This window comes from Hemiscyllium ocellatum, chromosome 5 (assembly GCF_020745735.1).
Source record: "Hemiscyllium ocellatum isolate sHemOce1 chromosome 5, sHemOce1.pat.X.cur, whole genome shotgun sequence".
In the NCBI taxonomy this organism is placed as follows: Eukaryota; Metazoa; Chordata; class Chondrichthyes; order Orectolobiformes; family Hemiscylliidae; genus Hemiscyllium; species Hemiscyllium ocellatum.
This window is the reverse complement of record NC_083405.1, coordinates 120,015,791-120,033,899: the sequence shown is the minus strand read 5'-3', so window position 1 is coordinate 120,033,899 and position 18,109 is coordinate 120,015,791. Positions and strand designations below refer to the sequence as shown.

Genomic DNA, 18,109 nt, shown 5'->3' with positions numbered 1-18,109 from the left:
AAGTGGCATTATCTGAAGAAGAACAGAGTGGATGGCCTAGTGTCAAAGGGCAGCACAGTGGCTCAGTGATTACCACTGTTGCCACACAGTGATAGGGACCCCAGTTCGATTCCACCCTTGGGGACTGTCTGTGTGGAGCTTGCGTGGTCTCCCTATCTCCATGTGGGTCCCTCCAGGTGCTCCTGTTTCCTCCCACAGCCCAAAGATTGGCCATGCTTAAATTGCCCAAGAATGTGCAAGCTAGCTGGATTGGCCATGGGAAACACAGGGATACAGTAGGGGAGATACTCTTCAGAGGTTCACAGTGGATTTTATAGGCTGTATGACCTGCTTTCACACTTCCAGGGATTCTACGAGCATTTCCTGATAAATGTTAGAGCCAGGCCTTTCAGCAATGATGTCAGGAAATATTTTGTTGTTCAGAGGTGCCATCTTTAGCAAATGGTTGTTGTCCATTTTAAATCTGACTGAGTTTTTGTATAACCGAAGATCCTGAGCAAAGCTTAGTTGCAGATGGCAGAATAGATTTGAGGGGCTGAATGGCCTATAGCCCTCTAGTTGATGACAAGAGGATTCAGATTTGAAGCAATTGTCTAAAGAACCATAAGGAGGTGAGGGCAACTTTTTTATTGCGGTGAATTGTTAAGAAACTCACTGTCTGTTAAGGGTGGCAGAAACAGTTACAATAATAAGAGATTTAGATAAATTCTTGAAGGGGAAATACTTGCAGAGTTTTCAGGAAAACGTTGGGATGTGGCACTAATTGAATATCTCCCCTTCAAAGAGCTGACATTGGCATAGGGATTAGAATAATCTCCTTCTGTGTCATAGGATTCGATGAGGAATTTTCAGGCCATGTATATAGGGGTGACAGAATTGTCCTCTGAGGAAAGTTGGTTCAACCTGGCCTGTACTCATTGGAACTCAAAAGGATGGGAGGGGATCTGATTGAAATGAGTAGCATTCTCGCAGGGTTGGACAAACTAAATGAGGGGAGGAGATTTTGCCTGGTTAGGGAGTCTCGGGGTATGCTAACTAGGCCATTCAGGACTGAGATGAGGAAACATTTCTTCAATCAGAAGGCAGTGAATTCTCTATCTTAGCAATTCTCTACTGTAGAAGGCTGTGGAATCCAAGTCACTGAATATATTCAAGGAAGAGAGAGATCAAATAGAAAGCTAGCACACAAGTGCAGCAGGTTAGCAGGAAGGCTCATAGTATTGTCTCTTATATCAAGGGGGGTGGAGCATAAGAGTAGGGAAGTCTTAGTACAACTGTACAAGGTGGTGATGAGACCACATCTGGAGCACTGTGAGCAGTATCAGTCCCCTTATTTAAGAAAAGATATCAGAGAAGATTCACTAAGTTGATCCCCAAGTATAGAGGAGTGTCATTTAAGCAAAGGCTAAACCGGTTGAGGACTCATTGGGAGTTATAGAAGAATAAGAAGTAATCTCATTGAAACACGTAAGATTATTAAAGTAAGTGATAGGTAAATGCTGAGAAGATGTTTCCCCTAATGGAATAGGCTAGGACTAGGGGACTTAAATTGACACCCTTTTGTTGTGAAAATGAGGATTGCAGATGCTGGAGATCAGAGTCAAGATTAGAGTGGTCCTGGAAAAGCACAGCAGTTCAGGCAGCATCCAAGGAACAGGAAAATCAACATTTCGGGCAAAATCCCTTCATCAGGAATGAGGCAAGGAGCCTCCGGGGTGGAGAGATAAATGGGAGGGGGGGTGGCACTGGGAGAAAGTAGCTAAGAGTGCAATAGGTGGATGGAGTAGGGATGGAGGTGTTAGGTCAGTGAGGAGGGTGGAACGAACAGGTGGGAAGGAAGATTGACAGGATGGGACAGGTCATGAGGATGGTGCTGAGCTGGCAGGTTGGAACTGGGGTAAGGTGGGGGGAAGGGAAATGAGGAAACTGGTGAAGTCCACATTGATGCCTCGGGGTTGACGTATGTCGAGGCGGAAGATGAGGCGTTCTTCCTCCAGGCGTCGGGTGGTGAGGGAGTGATGCAGGAGGAGGCCCAAGACCTGCATGCCCTCAGCTGAGTGAGAGGGGGAGTTCAAATGTTCGGCCACGGGGCAGTGGGGTTGATTGGTGCGGGTGTCCTGGAGGTGTTCCCTAAAGCGCTTTGGGAGAAGGCGTCTGGCCTCTCCAATGTAGAGGAGACTGAATCGGGAACAACGGATACAGTAAATGACATTGGTGGATGTGCAGATGAAACTTTGATGGATGTGGAAGGCTCCTTTGGGGCCTTGGATGGTGGTGAGGGGGAAGGTAAGGGCGCAGATTTTGCAATTCCTGCGGTGGCAGGGAAGGTGCCAGGAGGGGAGGGTGGGTTGTTGGTGGGCGTGGACTTGACCAGGTAGTCACAGATCCATTTGGAGGTGGCAGAGATGTCAGCGGATGATGCGGTTTATGCTGAGGTTGATGGGGTAGAAGATGAGGACCGGGGGGGGGTTCTGTCCTTGTTGCGGTTGGAGGGGTAGGGTTTAAGCGTGGAAGTGTGGGACGTGGGTGAGATGCATTGGAGGGCATCTTCAACCACATGGGAAGGGAAATTCGGTCTTTAAAGAAGGAGGCCATCAGGTGTGGGGAACTGGTCCTCCTGGGAGCAGATGCAGAAGAGGCAGAGGAATTGGGAATATAGGAAAGCATTTTTGCAGGAGGCAGGGAGGGAAAAGGTATAATCCAGGTAGCTGTGGAAGTTGGTGGGCTTGTAAAAAATGTCAGTATTAAGTTGGTTGTGATTGATGGAGAGGTCCAGGAAAGGGAGGGAGGTGTCAGAGATGGTCCAGGTGAATTTAAATTCGGGTTGGAATGTGTTGATGAAGTTAATGAACTGCTCAACCTGCTCGCGGGAGCATGAGGTCATCAACGTAGCGGAGGAAGAGGTGGACAGTGGTGCTGATTTAATTACGGAAGATGGACTATGTTACGTACTCAACAAAGAGACAGGCATAGCTGGGGCCCATGTGGGTGCCCATGGCTGTCCCTTTTGTCTGGAGGAAGTGGGAGGATTCGAAGGAGAAATTGTTAAGGGTGAGAACCAGTTCAGCCAAACGAATGAGAGTGTCAGTGGAAGGGTACTTGGTTGGGACGTCGGGAGAGGAAGAAATGGAGGGCCTGGAGGAAGAACGCCTCATCTTCTACCTCGGAACACTTCAACCCCATGGCATCAATGTGGACTTCACCAGTTTCCTCATTTTCCCTCCCCCCACCTTACCCCAGTTCCAACCTTCCAGCTCAGCGCCATCCTCATGACCTGTCCTACCTGCCAATCTTCCTTCCCACCTATCTGCTCCACCCTCCTCTCCTCCATCCCCAGCCCCATTCACCTATTATACTCTTGGCTACCTTCTCCCCAACCCCAACCCGCTCCCATTTATCTCTTCACCCTGGAGACTCCCTACTTCATTCCTGATGAAGAGCTTTTGCCCAAAACGTCGATTTTCCTGCTCCTCAAATGCTGCCTGACCTGCTGTACTTTTCCAGCACCACTCTAATCTTGACCCCTTTGTTGTAAGTCAAGAGTGTGGTGCTGGAAAAGCACAGCCAGTCATTGCATCCAAGGAGAGTCGACGTTTCGGGCATAACCATTCCTGATGAAGTGCTTATGCCCGCAACGTCAAGTCTCCTGCTCCTTGGATGCTGCCTGACCTGCTGTGCTTTTCCAGCAAAACACTCTTGACTCTGATCTCCAGCATCTGCAGTCCTCACTTTGTTGTGAGACTAAGATTAATCTGAGGAGGAAATTCTTCTCTCAGAACATTGTGAATCTTTGGAATTCCTTGCCACAGAGAGCTGGTGGGGCAGAGTCCTTGTATATTTTTAAGGCTATGGTATCAGTCAGGGAATTAAGAGTCACAGGGAAGGGGTTGGAAAGTGGACTTGAGGACTGTTGGAACAACTGTAATTATACAGAATGGAGCAGGCTCCGAGAGCTAAAGGGTCCACTGCTGCTCCTACACTTATGGTCTTTGTAATTTTTTTGATTTTAAAGGTATCAACAGGCATGGGGTGAAAATGGGAATAAACCATTCAGGCAGATGATCAGCATGATCACCTACTCCTAGTTTCTATGTTTCTATGCTCATCGCATCATGATATCCTAAAACAGATATCAGGCAAAAAAGACCAAAGAACTGTGGATGTTGGAAATCATAAATAAACACAGAAATCACAGAACTTTGAGTCCAGTGACCATTCCCCAGAACGTTCAGGTGACTAAGTAGTTTTGATGCATTATCACTGTAATAATGTAGGAAACACAATAGCCCATCTGCATTCAGCACGCTTCCCCCATACAACATAGAGATAATAACAGGTTAATTTGTTTTCAGTCATGTTAGCTGATATTGGCCCAGACATTGAGAGAATCTGCCTTAATAATTCCTGAAGAAGGGCTCATGCCCGAAACGTCGATTCTCCTGCTCCTTAGATGCTGCCTGATCACTTTTCCAGCAACACATTTTCAGCTTTGATCTCCAGCATCTGCAGTCCTCACTTTCTCCTTAATAATGTCTTGGAATATTTTAAGTCCTCCTGAAAGACTGGCGTGTATTGTAGTTGTATGCATGGCTATGGAAAAGGCAACCACTCAATGAATGTCTTCCTTTGTCCACAGTTACTTTCTAAGCACAGAAGACTCCCCTTTGCGCCGACAATTGTACAGGTAAGTGCCCACCTCACTTATTTTGCTGGCTGGGCAAACATATTATTGCCTGTTTATCATTGCCATTGAGAAGGTGGTGGTGAGCAATACTCCCTCTAAGATGCTTGCACCCATAACCACTGCAAAGTCTGTGCAGAAGAGAAACAGTGCGAATCTTGGAGTTGAGGGTATGCTGCCGTATGCGGGTGGGTTTGTGTGCACGTGCATGCACATGTGTGCAGGTTTACACGTGGTAATGGACATCACATTCCGAAATGCCAAGTCTTGTTGCAAAACGTGCATCACATGAGGAAATAAAGCCAGTCATTCCCCACTTATTTGTCAGAACAAGACTTCAGAATTGAAAATCATTCTGCAGAGATTAAGTTGATGGTACGTACGGAGGCTAGGAGTAAATGAGCACTGAGCAAAGGTTGTAGGCCTAGAAGAGATTCCAAAGCTCAGAAAAACAATGCCAGGGATTTTTATTTGAGCTGAGTGATTCACTCATCTACGTCAGCCATGAAGCACACCATGTTACCACATTGAGGCCCAGGATTTCTGTCCATGACAGCTCAAGCAGTCAGTTTCTGGACAGCACCCAACACATCAAAGAAGCCTAACAGAGATTCAGAGAGGATTTACAAGGATGTTGCCAGGCTTAGAGGGTTTGAGCTATAGGGAGAGGCTGGGACTATTTTCCCTGGGGTGCCAGAGGCAGAGGGGTGACATTTTAGAGGTTTATAAAATCATGAGAGGCGTGGATAGTATAAATTGACAAGGTCTTTTCCCTGGAGTGGGAGAGTCCAGAACTAGAGGGCATAGGTTTAGGGTGAGAGGGGAAAGATACAAAAGGGACCTAAGGGGCAACTTTATCACGCAGAGGGTAATGTGTGTATGAAACAAGCTGCCAGTGGAAGTGGTGGAGACTGGTATAACTTAAACATTTAAAAGGCATCTGGATGGGTATATGTATATGTATAGAGGGATATGGGCCAAATACGGGGAAATGGGACTAGATTTATATAGGCTATCTGGTCGGCATAGATGAGTTGGGCTGTAGGGTCTGTTTCCATGCTGACATCTCTATGACTATAACAACAATTTGCTTGGAATTTTACATTCATTATTTTTGAGGTATTATTTCAAGGAACTTTATCAAATAAAATCCAATATCCAGGCAGAGAAGCAACTATTGGAATGAATGATGAGAAGCTCAGTCAAAAGGGGAAATTTTAACAAGAGCTTAGAGGAGAATTGGAGGGATGTTAAAGTTGAGGGAAGACATGCCAGAGCTCAGGGCTCCAACGATGGAATGATAAAGATTAGCGATGGAAAAGAGGTCAGAATCGGACAAGTGACACACCTCCAAGCTGAAGGAGATTCACCTGCATCTCAATGACATTAGATCGTATCTATATCCCCACTACTTCATTTCCAAGGTGTTTATGGCTTTGATATATTTTGATGCGCTAAGATGCCATATAAATGCATGTATTACTGATTGCCAATGACAATAGCTGCTGGTTTATCTGCTAAAAAAGAGCATCCTTCTTCCTTCAGTGCAGAGACCAATGGAACCTTTAACCGACGCTGCCTGTCATGTGATCTAATCCCGAACTGCACTTACTTCAGTGCGTCGTTCAGCCACAACATGCGTTACTTCTTGTTGAATTGTAAAGGTGGGTGAAAACTCTTCTCTCAAAGCAAAAACTTGTGTTGGAAAAAGAACTCTTCCTCACTGTAAGCAACTACGGATTCCAGTGCCATTTTGCTTTTAATCAGTCTCCACTGTGGGTGTCCTTCCATATGACTGACCAATCCCTAGTTGTCCTGCTGCTGGGTGAAGGTCAATGAGTCCATTGCCTCCCCTGTGGCTGACCTGAACCCATCCAGGAAGGGACAATAGTTAGAGCTCGCCAGGTAGTAAGCCTCAACATTTCGTAATCAGTTGATTGGACCACCGGTAACTTACAAACAGCAGCTACAAATGTTAAGTTAAATCAAGATTTACAAACTGTTGCAGGTGAACCACTTTCCCCTGATTTACAAAGTGCAACCACCCTGTGGATCATTCTGGGGGGACGTGGCCATGAGCTGGGCTTTAAAGAGGAATGTTGCAGCCCCCGTTTAAAATCTCAATCGGGATCCCAGCCACATTTGTGACTACTGCCCCCACCCTAACCTCCTCGCCCGGGTGTAACCCTGGGACTAGTGGCAATTGCTTTAGGACAGGAATTTCACTCTATCTTGGGAGCGCCAACTACTCTTGGGAGCTGCTGACCATTAGTTCTGGATTGTCAACAATGCCAGGCAGGAGGATTGAGCAGGACTGATACTACCATCAGTTTGGGTGAAGAGGAGATGGAGTTTAAGGTTAGCATCAGGGCCAGGCTGGTAATAAGTTGGGTGAAGGGGTTGAGGGTTGGGTGGAGGCGTACGAGACACCTATGACCTTCAGTGGAGAGTCCATTCCTACCCACTGGATTGTCTGACACCAGCCTACACTCCCACTACCGTGGGCAAAATAACACCGGGCCTGGGATGAGACATTTAAGTAGATTTTTATTCCACCATTTAATGGCTTTGATAGATTGTAGAGAGGGAGCATGGTACCACCCATAAGATTTCAGACAGATTGGGGGCTGTCGGGTGGTTGGTGGGCAGGCCACTTGTTGTAATCTACAAATATCCCTGCCCTCAAATCGTCCAGCAGGGAATCATCTGGATGGCTATATCAATGGGAAGAGTATAGACAAATATGGACCAAATGCTAGCAAATGGGACTAGATTAATAAAGAATATGTGGTTGGCATGGATGGGTTGGACCGAAGGGTCTGATTCTGTAGTGTACATCTCTCACTCTGCAACTCAATGTCTGAGGACGATCAGTGCCTCCCATGGTTCACCTTGCAAATTGGTGCCCTTCCCCCGATACATGTCCCCAATGGTGTGAAACCATATGACTTCTGCAAATCCTTCTTACGTTTCACCAAACCTTCTTACATCTTGCAACAATCCCATATCCTGTGTTCCTGAAAGGTTTATTATCATATGAAAGTGTATCACTGAAAAAGATTCTGATTCATTCGCATCAACTGACTGACAAATGAGTTTTGCCGCCTGAAACTGCTTTGTTTCCGATGAGTATTTCCAAAGGAAACCCAGATATCCCAGAACTCTCAGCTTTCTCATTTATAACTGCAATTTACGGTTCTGTTATTTGATCATAAGAGTTCGATGGCTTGGGCAAAATCTGGCAAATGGAGTGTAATGTGGATAAATGTGTGAAATTGTTCATTTTTGGCAGAAAAGATAAAAGTAAACTTATTATCCAAATAGTGAGAGGTAGCAGAGCTCTGAGAGGCAAAGAGATCTGGGCATCTTAATCGCGGAATGTTAGTTTGCAGGTACAGCAAGTAATCAGGAAAGCTAATAGAAACAAGCAAAAACAGAATTTAGGAGTCAAAACAAAGTAAATGTTTTGAGCCTGGTGGCCCTTCTTTGGAATTGATAGCAGCTGAGACAAGATGGTATTTACGTTGATGACAGGGGTGGAGGAGGGCTCAGGGAAGGAGTTCATGGATAAGTGGAGATGAAGCCCTGAGAGGGAGAGAGGAGAAAACTTAGGCAGACAAAGGGATTGTTGATAGCAAGCTAAGGAAGAAGAGCAACTAGATAAATGATAATAGGGTTATGAATATTTGTTGATAGTTGCTCAAAGTAACTCATATCAATACAGGATCGGAGGTATGGAGGTGGATAATAGACATGACGCATGGAGTGTTCATGCTCCAAAATGATTAAACTCCATGTTGAGTCGTGAAGGCTGTAAGGTCTCTTTGCAGAAGATGAGATGTTGCTTTTCCAGCTTGTGCTGAACTTTGACTGAACACTGCAACAAGCCTGAGTTAGAAATGTTGGCCAGGGAACCCAGAGGTGTGTTGAAGTGGCACACAACTGGAAACTCAGGGTCATTGTTATGGAGAGAACATAGGTCGTCCACAAAGCGGTTGCCCAGTCTATGTTTAGTTTCCTCAGTGGAGAGGAGACTGCATTGTGAGCCGCGCGTATAGTAGACAAGATGGAGTGAAATGTAGATAAATCACTGCTTCACCTGGAAGGTATGTCTGGGACCTTGGACAGTGAGGAGGGAGGACGTAAACAGGCAGGTGATAGACCTTCTGCGATGGCATGGGAAGGTGCTGTGAAAAGTGTGGGGAGGTGTTGGGAGTAGAGGATGTCCTGAAGGAATGTTGACGAGGGAGGGGTGGCATCCTGGAATTGGCAGCTTATGATCCTTTGGATGCGGAGTCTGGTGAGGTGGAAAGTGAGGGTAAAACTACGGGAGATGGGTCAGACACAGCTGAAGGCCCTGGCAACCAGTGAGATAGGGAATCCTTTGGTGAGGAAAATAGTGGGCATTTCTGAGGCCCCTCTGCTGTAGCTGCCATCGTCAGAATGGATGCGACAGAGACAGAGAAACTGGGAGAATAGGATTGAGTCTTTCCAGGATGCAGGGTGTGAGGATGTACAGTTAAGGGAACTGTGGGAGTTTGTAATGGATATCAGTGGCCAGACTATCCCCAGAAATGGAAACTGGTGAGATGTCAAGGAAGGGGATGGAGCAGTCAGAGATAGACCACGTGAAATTGAGGTGAGATGGCAATTGGAAGCAAAATCAATAAATTCCAAATGAGAAAGAGAAAAACAGCACAAATGATGTCATCGATGTACTGGAGAAAGAATTGTGGAGAGAGAATAGGATTGGAACAAGGAATGTGAGTCATACCCCACAAAGACTCAGGCACAACTGAGGTCCATGCTGGTATGCATGACCAAGCCGTTGGTCAGAAGAAAATGGGCAGAGCTTGAGGACAAGTTGTTCAAAGTGAGGACGAGCGTGGCCAGACAGAGGAGGGTGGTGGTGGATGGGGATCGTTCAGGCCTTCATTCTTGGAAGAAGTGGAGGGCACTGAGACCATCCAAATGGCAACAGATGTGTAATAGGATTGCATGTTCATGGTAAAGAGAGTGTGGCTGGTGTCTGCACACTGAACATTTTGATATTTAAAGCACCAGAAGAATCAAGAATGTAAGTGGGAAGAGACTGGATGAGGGGAGAAAAAATATTGAGTCAAGGTCAAAAGAAATAAATTCTGTTGGGCAGGAACAACAGAAACAACATGTCTGCCGGGCATGTGGATTTTGGGAAGAAGGTCGAATCAAGATATACGGGGTTAGGGGGCTATGGGTTTGGAGGTAGTAGGTTAATAGAATGGTATGTTTGATTATATGGGGAATTGAATGAAGAGTAGGGCAATTATGCTTCAGTTGTACAAAGCATTGTGGGTGGCATGGTGGTTAGCACTGCAGCCTCACAACGTTAGGGACCCAGGTTCAATTCCAGCCTCGGATGACTGTCTATGTAGAGTTTGCACATTCTCCTCGTGTCTGTGTGGGTTTCCTCTGGGTGCTCCAGTTTCCTCTGAACAGGATGGAGTTGTTTTTGTTGGAGGCTGAGGGGTGACCTTATAGAAGTTGACAAAATTATGAGGGGCATGGATAGAGTAAATAGGCAAAGTCTTTTCCCTGGGGCCTGGGAGTCCAGAACTAGAGGGCATAGGTTTAGGGTGAGAAGGGAAAGCTATAAAAGAGACCTAAAGGGCAACATTTTCACGCAGAGGGTAGTACATGTATGGAATGAGTTGCCAGAGGAAGTGGTGGAGGCTGGTACAATTGCAACTTTTAAGAGGCATTTGGATGGGTATATGAATAGGAAGGATTTGGAGGGATATGGGCTGGGTTATTGCAGGTGGGACTAGATTGGGTTGGGATATCTGGCCGGCATGGACAGGTTGGACCAAAGGGTCTGTTTCCATGCTGTACGTCTCTATGACTCAATGTGCAGATCAGGTGGATTGGCTATACTAAGTTGCCCAAAGTGTTAGGTACATTACTCAGAGGGGTGTGTGTTGCTCTTCGGAGGGTTGGTGTGGACTTGTTGGGCCGAATGGCCTGTTTCCTCACTGTAGGGAATCTAATCTGGCATTGGTGAGACCATATCTGGAGTACTGTGGACAGTAATGGTCACTGTACTTACTGAACGATATTATTACGTGGGAAGCAGTTTAGAGAGGATTTACTGGACCTAATACACGGAATGAATGGATTGCCTTATGAAGAAAGGCCAGACAAGATAGGTCTGTAATCCTGTGGAGTTTAGTAGAGTCAGAGGTAACATATCTGCAAGATATAATAAATCCTGAGAGGGTTTGAAGAGGCAGATGTTGAAAGGATATTTCCTCTTGCGTGAAAATCCAGAACTAGGGATCAACATTTCAAAATACGGGGTCGCCCATTTAAGATAGAGATGGTAAAAATATTATCTCAGACTTGTGAGTCTTTGGAGTTCCCTTTCTCAAAGGGCAGTAGGTGCAAAATCTTTCAATATTTTTAAGGCAGAGGTAGATAGATCCTTGATTATTGAGAGGATGAGAGATTATCAGCGCTTTGCAAGAATGTAACATTGAGGCAACAGATTTAAGAACAGCTTCTTCCTTGTTTTCAGACATATGACTGGGCCTCTCATGTATTGATCTTTCTCTGTCACAGTAACAATATATTCTGTATTCTGTTCTATTCCTCTGATGTACTTTTGTAAGATATGATTTGCCTGGTTAGCACACAGAACAATACTTTTTGCTGTATCTCGGTACATGCGGCAATAATAAATCAAATCAAATCAAAATCAGGCCATCAGTGATCTTATGGAATGGTGGAACAGTTTCAAAAGACCAAGTGGCCTACTCTTATTCGTTGTTCATAAATTTGTGACAAATCATTTAAATATTTGATAGAAGGTTGTCATTATGTAGTCTGCTGATCTCTGTTATCTTTTGACTAGTATGTCCTAGTATATAAGACCCTTTGTTGCACATGAGTTTTATTTCAAGAGTCTTTGTTTAAGTCCAATTTCCACAGTCCTTTGGAATGCCAGGCCATGAAACCCAGCCAATTTCTGAAAATTGTCCACCACATACGGCCTTTTGTTTTGCAGTATTGTCCCTTGAATGTTATTTGTTGATTGCCTTGAATTTGCATGTATTATTGCTGAAGGACTGACAATGGTGGAAGTGCTAGGATGGGGTGGCTGGTTGGGAAGGGGAGATGATTGGCCTCTTTCTATGTTTGTGCTTTTTTAGTGTCTGCAAATGTGTTGCTGGTCAAAGCACAGCAGGTTAGGCAGCATCTCAGGAATAGAGAATTCGACGTTTCGAGCATAAGCCCTTCATCAGGAATAAGAGAGAGAGAGCCAAGCCGGCTGAGATAAAAGGTAGGGAGGAGGGACTAGGGGGAGGGGCGATGGAGGTGGGATAGGTGGAAGGAGGTCAAGGTGAGGGTGATAGGCCGGAGTGGGGTGGGGGCGGAGAGGTCAGGAAGAGGATTGCAGGTTAGGAGGGCGGTGCTGAGTTGAGGGAACCGACTGAGACAAGGTGGGGGGAGGGGAAATGAGGAAGCTGGAGAAATCTGAATTCATACCTTGTGGTTGGAGGGTTCCCAGGCGGAAGATGAGGCGCTCCTCCTCCAGCCGTCGTGTAGTTGTGTTCTGCCGGTGGAGGAGTCCAAGGACCTGCATGTCCTCGGTGGAGTGGGAGGGGGAGTTAAAGTGTTGAGCCACGGGGTGATTGGGTTGGTTGGTTCGGGCGGCCCAGAGGTGTTCTCTGAAGCGTTCCGCAAGTAAGCGGCCTGTCTCACCAATATAGAGGAGGCCACATCGGGTGCAGCGGATGCAATAGATGATGTGTGTGGAGGTACAGGTGAACTTGTGGCGGATATGGAAGGATCCCTTGGGGCCTTGGAGGGAAGTGAGTGTGGAGGTGTGGGCGCAAGTTTTACATTTCCTGCGGTTGCAGGGGAAGGTGCCGGGGGTGGAGGTTGGGTTGGTGGGGGGTGTGGATCTGACAAGGGAGTCACGAAGGGAGTGGTCCTTGCGGAACGCTGAGAGGGGAGGGGAGGGAAATATATCCATGGTGGTGGGGTCCGTTTGGAGGTGGCGGAAATGGCGGCGGATAATACGTTGTATGCGCAGGTTGGTGGGGTGGTAGGTGAGAACCAGTGGGGTTCTGTCTTGGTGGCAGTTGGAGGAGCGGGGCTCAAGGGCGGAGGAGCGGGAAGTGGAGGAGATGCGGTGGAGGGCATCGTCGATCACGTCTGGGGGGAATCTGCGGTCCTTGAAGAAGGAGGCCATCTGGGTTGTGCGGTGTTGGAATTGGTCCTCCTGGGAGCAGATGCGGCGGAGACGAAGGAATTGGGAATATGGGATGGCGTTTTTACAGGGGGCAGGGTGGGAGGAGGTGTAGTCCAGGTAGCTGTGGGAGTCAGTCGGTTTATAATAGATGTCTGTGTTGAGTCGGTCGCCCGAGATAGAAATGGAAAGGTCTAGGAAGGGGAGGGAGGAGTCTGAGACAGTCCAGGTGAATTTCAGGTCGGGATGGAAGGTGTTAGTAAAGTTGATGAACTGTTCAACCTCCTCGTGGGAGCACGAGGCAGCGCCGATACAGTCATCGATGTAGCGGAGGAAAAGGTGGGGGGTGGTGCCAGTGTAGTTGCGGAAGATGGACTGTTCCACATATCCTACGAAGAGGCAGGCATAGCTGGGGCCCATGCGGGTGCCCATGGCAACTCCTTTAGTTTGGAGGAAGTGGGAGGATTGAAAAGAGAAGTTATTCAGGGTGAGGACCAGTTCAGTCAGTCGAAGGAGGGTGTCAGTGGAAGGGTACTGGTTAGTGCGGCGGGAAAGGAAGAAGCGGAGGGCTTTGAGTCCTTCGTGATGGGGGATGGAGGTGTACAGGGACTGGATGTCCATAGTGAAAATAAGGCGTTGGGGACCGGGGAAGCGAAAATCCTGGAGGAGGTGGAGGGCGTGGGTGGTGTCCCGAACGTAGGTGGGGAGTTCTTGGACTAAAGGGGACAGGACCGTGTCGAGGTATTGGGAGATGAGTTCGGTGGGGCAGGAGCAGGCTGAGACAATGGGTCGGCCGGGGCAGGCAGGTTTGTGGATTTTGGGCAGGAGGTAGAAACGGGCGGTGCGGGGTTGTGGGACTATGAGGTTGGAGGCGGTGGATGGGAGATCCCCTGAGGTGATGAGGTCCTGGATGGTCTGGGAGATGATGGTTTGGTGGTGGGAGGTGGGGTCGTGGTCAAGGGGGCGATAAGAGGAGGCGTCCGCGAGCTGGCGTTTGGCTTCAGCGGTGTACAGGTCAGTGCGCCAAACTACCACCGCGCCTCCCTTGTCTGCGGGTTTGATGGTGAGGTTGGGATTGGAGCGGAGGGAGTGGAGGGCTGCACGTTCTGAGGGTGAGAGGTTGGAGTGGGTGAGAGGGGTGGACAGGTTGAGTCGGTTGATGTCACGGCGGCAGTTGGCTATAAAGAGGTCGAGGGCGGGTAGGAGGCCTGCACGGGGTGTCCAGGTGGATGGGGTGTGTTGGAGGCGGGAGAAGGGGTCGTCAGAGGGTGGGCGGGAGTCTTGGTTGTGAAAGTAGGCACGGAGGCGAAGGCGGCGGAAGAATTGTTCAATATCTCGCCGCGTGTTGAACTCATTAATCCGAGGGCGTAGGGGAACGAAGGTGAGGCCCCTGCTGAGGACTGATCTCTCATCCTCAGAGAGGGGGAGATCTGGAGGGATGGTGAAAATCCGGCAGGGCTGGGAGCTAGGACCTGGTGTGGGACTGGAGCTGGAGCTGGAGCTGGGGGCGGGGTTAGGGGCGGGGACAGAGATCGAAGTAGGGGCGGAGTTAGACGTGGTGACGTTGCTCGACGTGGGGGCGGGGTCATGCGTCGTGACGGAAATAAGCGTGGGGCGGGGTTACGTGAAGCGACGGGAGATGGCGTGGGGGCGGGGTTATGGGCGGGGTTATGCGTAGTGACGAAAGACGGCGTGGGGGCGGGGAAACCTGAGGATTTGTGCTCCTGCAGGTTAGTGATGTCAGTGGGGGCGGAAATGGTTGCGGCGACGGAGGAGTGGTGGTCATTCCCGGTGGCCGCGTGGGTCGCGGGTCCGTCGGCGATTGTGGAAGCGGTTGTGTGTGTGGTGGTCACCGGGGCAGTTGTAGGGGCGGCGATCGCGGGGGCTCCGAGGTCGGTGGGGGCGGAAGTGACGTCACGGTCGGCGGCGGCCTTTGGTGCCGCGGGCGCTGTGGAGGCCACATGTGTAATGGCGTCCGACAGGCCTGTGGAAGATTCTGGAATAGTTGAGGGGCCACGAGTGTGGGGGTAAGTACATGAAAGTTTTTGGTACTTACTGTCTTTAATCTCTGATAGGGCTAGGAAGAACTGTTTGTTGAGTTTGTGGATTCTTCTGTAGATGAAGAACAGCAGGGGTCCTTTGCAGGTCTGTGAGAGTGCTGTCCTGAGCTGGGGTAGGGCTGATTGCAGGGAGTGTAGGTAGCGACGCATGGCTGCAAGGGTGGAGCGGAGGATCCGGAGGGAGGTCTGTTGCTGGAGGCTTCGGATTTGTTGTAGGTACAGGTTGTCCTGGTTGGGTCCAAATTTTGTTGGTTGGAATGTAGTTCGGAGTCCGTGTGGGATCAGTCGGTTCCTTAGGCAGGTGCTGAGGAAGGAGATGTGGCTGTGGTAACGGGTCTGTTTGAGAACGTGGCTGAAGAGCTTCTGTGCAGAGGAGATGACCTGGGGGGTGCAGTGAGAGAGGGACTCACTGAAATCCTTGTAGAGGGAGGAAGAGAGCTTCTTCAAGGAAGGCATCCTTGTAAGAGGATTCGCAGTAGGTTAAAATCTTCGAGTAAAAAATGAGGTCTGCAGATGCTGGAGATCACAGCTGCAAATGTGTTGCTGGTCAAAGCACAGCAGGTTAGGCAGCATCTCAGGAATAGAGAATTCGACGTTTCGAGCATAAGCCCTTCATCAGGAATAAGAGAGAGAGAGCCAAGCCGGCTGAGATAAAAGGTAGGGAGGAGGGACTAGGGGGAGGGGCGATGGAGGTGGGATAGGTGGAAGGAGGTCAAGGTGAGGGTGATAGGCCGGAGTGGGGTGGGGGCGGAGAGGTCAGGAAGAGGATTGCAGGTTAGGAGGGCGGTGCTGAGTTGAGGGAACCGACTGAGACAAGGTGGGGGGAGGGGAAATGAGGAAGCTGGAGAAATCTGAATTCATACCTTGTGGTTGGAGGGTTCCCAGGCGGAAGATGAGGCGCTCCTCCTCCAGCCGTCGTGTAGTTGTGTTCTGCCGGTGGAGGAGTCCAAGGACCTGCATGTCCTCGGTGGAGTGGGAGGGGGAGTTAAAGTGTTGAGCCACGGGGTGATTGGGTTGGTTGGTTCGGGCGGCCCAGAGGTGTTCTCTGAAGCGTTCCGCAAGTAAGCGGCCTGTCTCACCAATATAGAGGAGGCCACATCGGGTGCAGCGGATGCAATAGATGATGTGTGTGGAGGTACAGGTGAACTTGTGGCGGATATGGAAGGATCCCTTGGGGCCTTGGAGGGAAGTGAGTGTGGAGGTGTGGGCGCAAGTTTTACATTTCCTGCGGTTGCAGGGGAAGGTGCCGGGGGTGGAGGTTGGGTTGGTGGGGGGTGTGGATCTGACAAGGGAGTCACGAAGGGAGTGGTCCTTGCGGAACGCTGATAGGGGAGGGGAGGGAAATATATCCATGGTGGTGGGGTCCGTTTGGAGGTGGCGGAAATGGCGGCGGATAATACGTTGTATGCGCAGGTTGGTGGGGTGGTAGGTGAGAACCAGTGGGGTTCTGTCTTGGTGGCAGTTGGAGGAGCGGGGCTCAAGGGCGGAGGAGCGGGAAGTGGAGGAGATGCGGTGGAGGGCATCGTCGATCACGTCTGGGGGGAATCTGCGGTCCTTGAAGAAGGAGGCCATCTGGGTTGTGCGGTGTTGGAATTGGTCCTCCTGGGAGCAGATGCGGCGGAGACGAAGGAATTGGGAATATGGGATGGCGTTTTTACAGGGGGCAGGGTGGGAGGAGGTGTAGTCCAGGTAGCTGTGGGAGTCAGTCGGTTTATAATAGATGTCTGTGTTGAGTCGGTCGCCCGAGATAGAAATGGAAAGGTCTAGGAAGGGGAGGGAGGAGTCTGAGACAGTCCAGGTGAATTTCAGGTCGGGATGGAAGGTGTTAGTAAAGTTGATGAACTGTTCAACCTCCTCGTGGGAGCACGAGGCAGCGCCGATACAGTCATCGATGTAGCGGAGGAAAAGGTGGGGGGTGGTGCCAGTGTAGTTGCGGAAGATGGACTGTTCCACATATCCTACGAAGAGGCAGGCATAGCTGGGGCCCATGCGGGTGCCCATGGCAACTCCTTTAGTTTGGAGGAAGTGGGAGGATTGAAAAGAGAAGTTATTCAGGGTGAGGACCAGTTCAGTCAGTCGAAGGAGGGTGTCAGTGGAAGGGTACTGGTTAGTGCGGCGGGAAAGGAAGAAGCGGAGGGCTTTGAGTCCTTCGTGATGGGGGATGGAGGTGTACAGGGACTGGATGTCCATAGTGAAAATAAGGCGTTGGGGACCGGGGAAGCGAAAATCCTGGAGGAGGTGGAGGGCGTGGGTGGTGTCCCGAACGTAGGTGGGGAGTTCTTGGACTAAAGGGGACAGGACCGTGTCGAGGTATTGGGAGATGAGTTCGGTGGGGCAGGAGCAGGCTGAGACAATGGGTCGGCCGGGGCAGGCAGGTTTGTGGATTTTGGGCAGGAGGTAGAAACGGGCGGTGCGGGGTTGTGGGACTATGAGGTTGGAGGCGGTGGATGGGAGATCCCCTGAGGTGATGAGGTCCTGGATGGTCTGGGAGATGATGGTTTGGTGGTGGGAGGTGGGGTCGTGGTCAAGGGGGCGATAAGAGGAGGCGTCCGCGAGCTGGCGTTTGGCTTCAGCGGTGTACAGGTCAGTGCGCCAAACTACCACCGCGCCTCCCTTGTCTGCGGGTTTGATGGTGAGGTTGGGATTGGAGCGGAGGGAGTGGAGGGCTGCACGTTCTGAGGGTGAGAGGTTGGAGTGGGTGAGAGGGGTGGACAGGTTGAGTCGGTTGATGTCACGGCGGCAGTTGGCTATAAAGAGGTCGAGGGCGGGTAGGAGGCCTGCACGGGGTGTCCAGGTGGATGGGGTGTGTTGGAGGCGGGACTTTTTTAGTGTCAAGCATATTATCTGGATGAAAAGTCGCACAAAGGTTAGCAGGTCTCCCTCCCAAGGGAAATGACTGAAGCAGTGGGACTTCTTTGGCAGCTTGTGGTCATGTTTCTAGAAGAAGGGAGGCCTAAGAGAGGCTGGGTGTGGTGTGAGAAGCTGGTGGCAAAGTGCATGCATTAGGTAAAAGGCAAAGGAGTCAGCAAGGGGTGGAGAGTAGGTGGAAGCTGTGTGGAAGTTTAAAAGGTGAAGCAGAAGTTAGGGGACAGACTGAAGAGGAAAGACAATAGTTTTAAGCAGCTGAAGTCACTGAGG

General features: G+C 49.6%; 1 protein-coding gene across 1 annotated transcript in view; it reads left to right on the top strand.

Moving 5' to 3' along the window:
- The window catches only part of dpp6a (dipeptidyl-peptidase 6a), a 1,150,594-nt gene that overhangs the window by 1,020,503 nt on the left and 111,982 nt on the right, over window positions 1–18,109 (top strand). Inside the window, exons 15-16 of the mRNA XM_060825137.1 lie at window positions 4,637–4,684; window positions 6,227–6,345. Coding sequence (XP_060681120.1) covers window positions 4,637–4,684; window positions 6,227–6,345 — 167 coding nt within the window. The remainder of the gene's footprint in view (window positions 1–4,636; window positions 4,685–6,226; window positions 6,346–18,109) is intronic.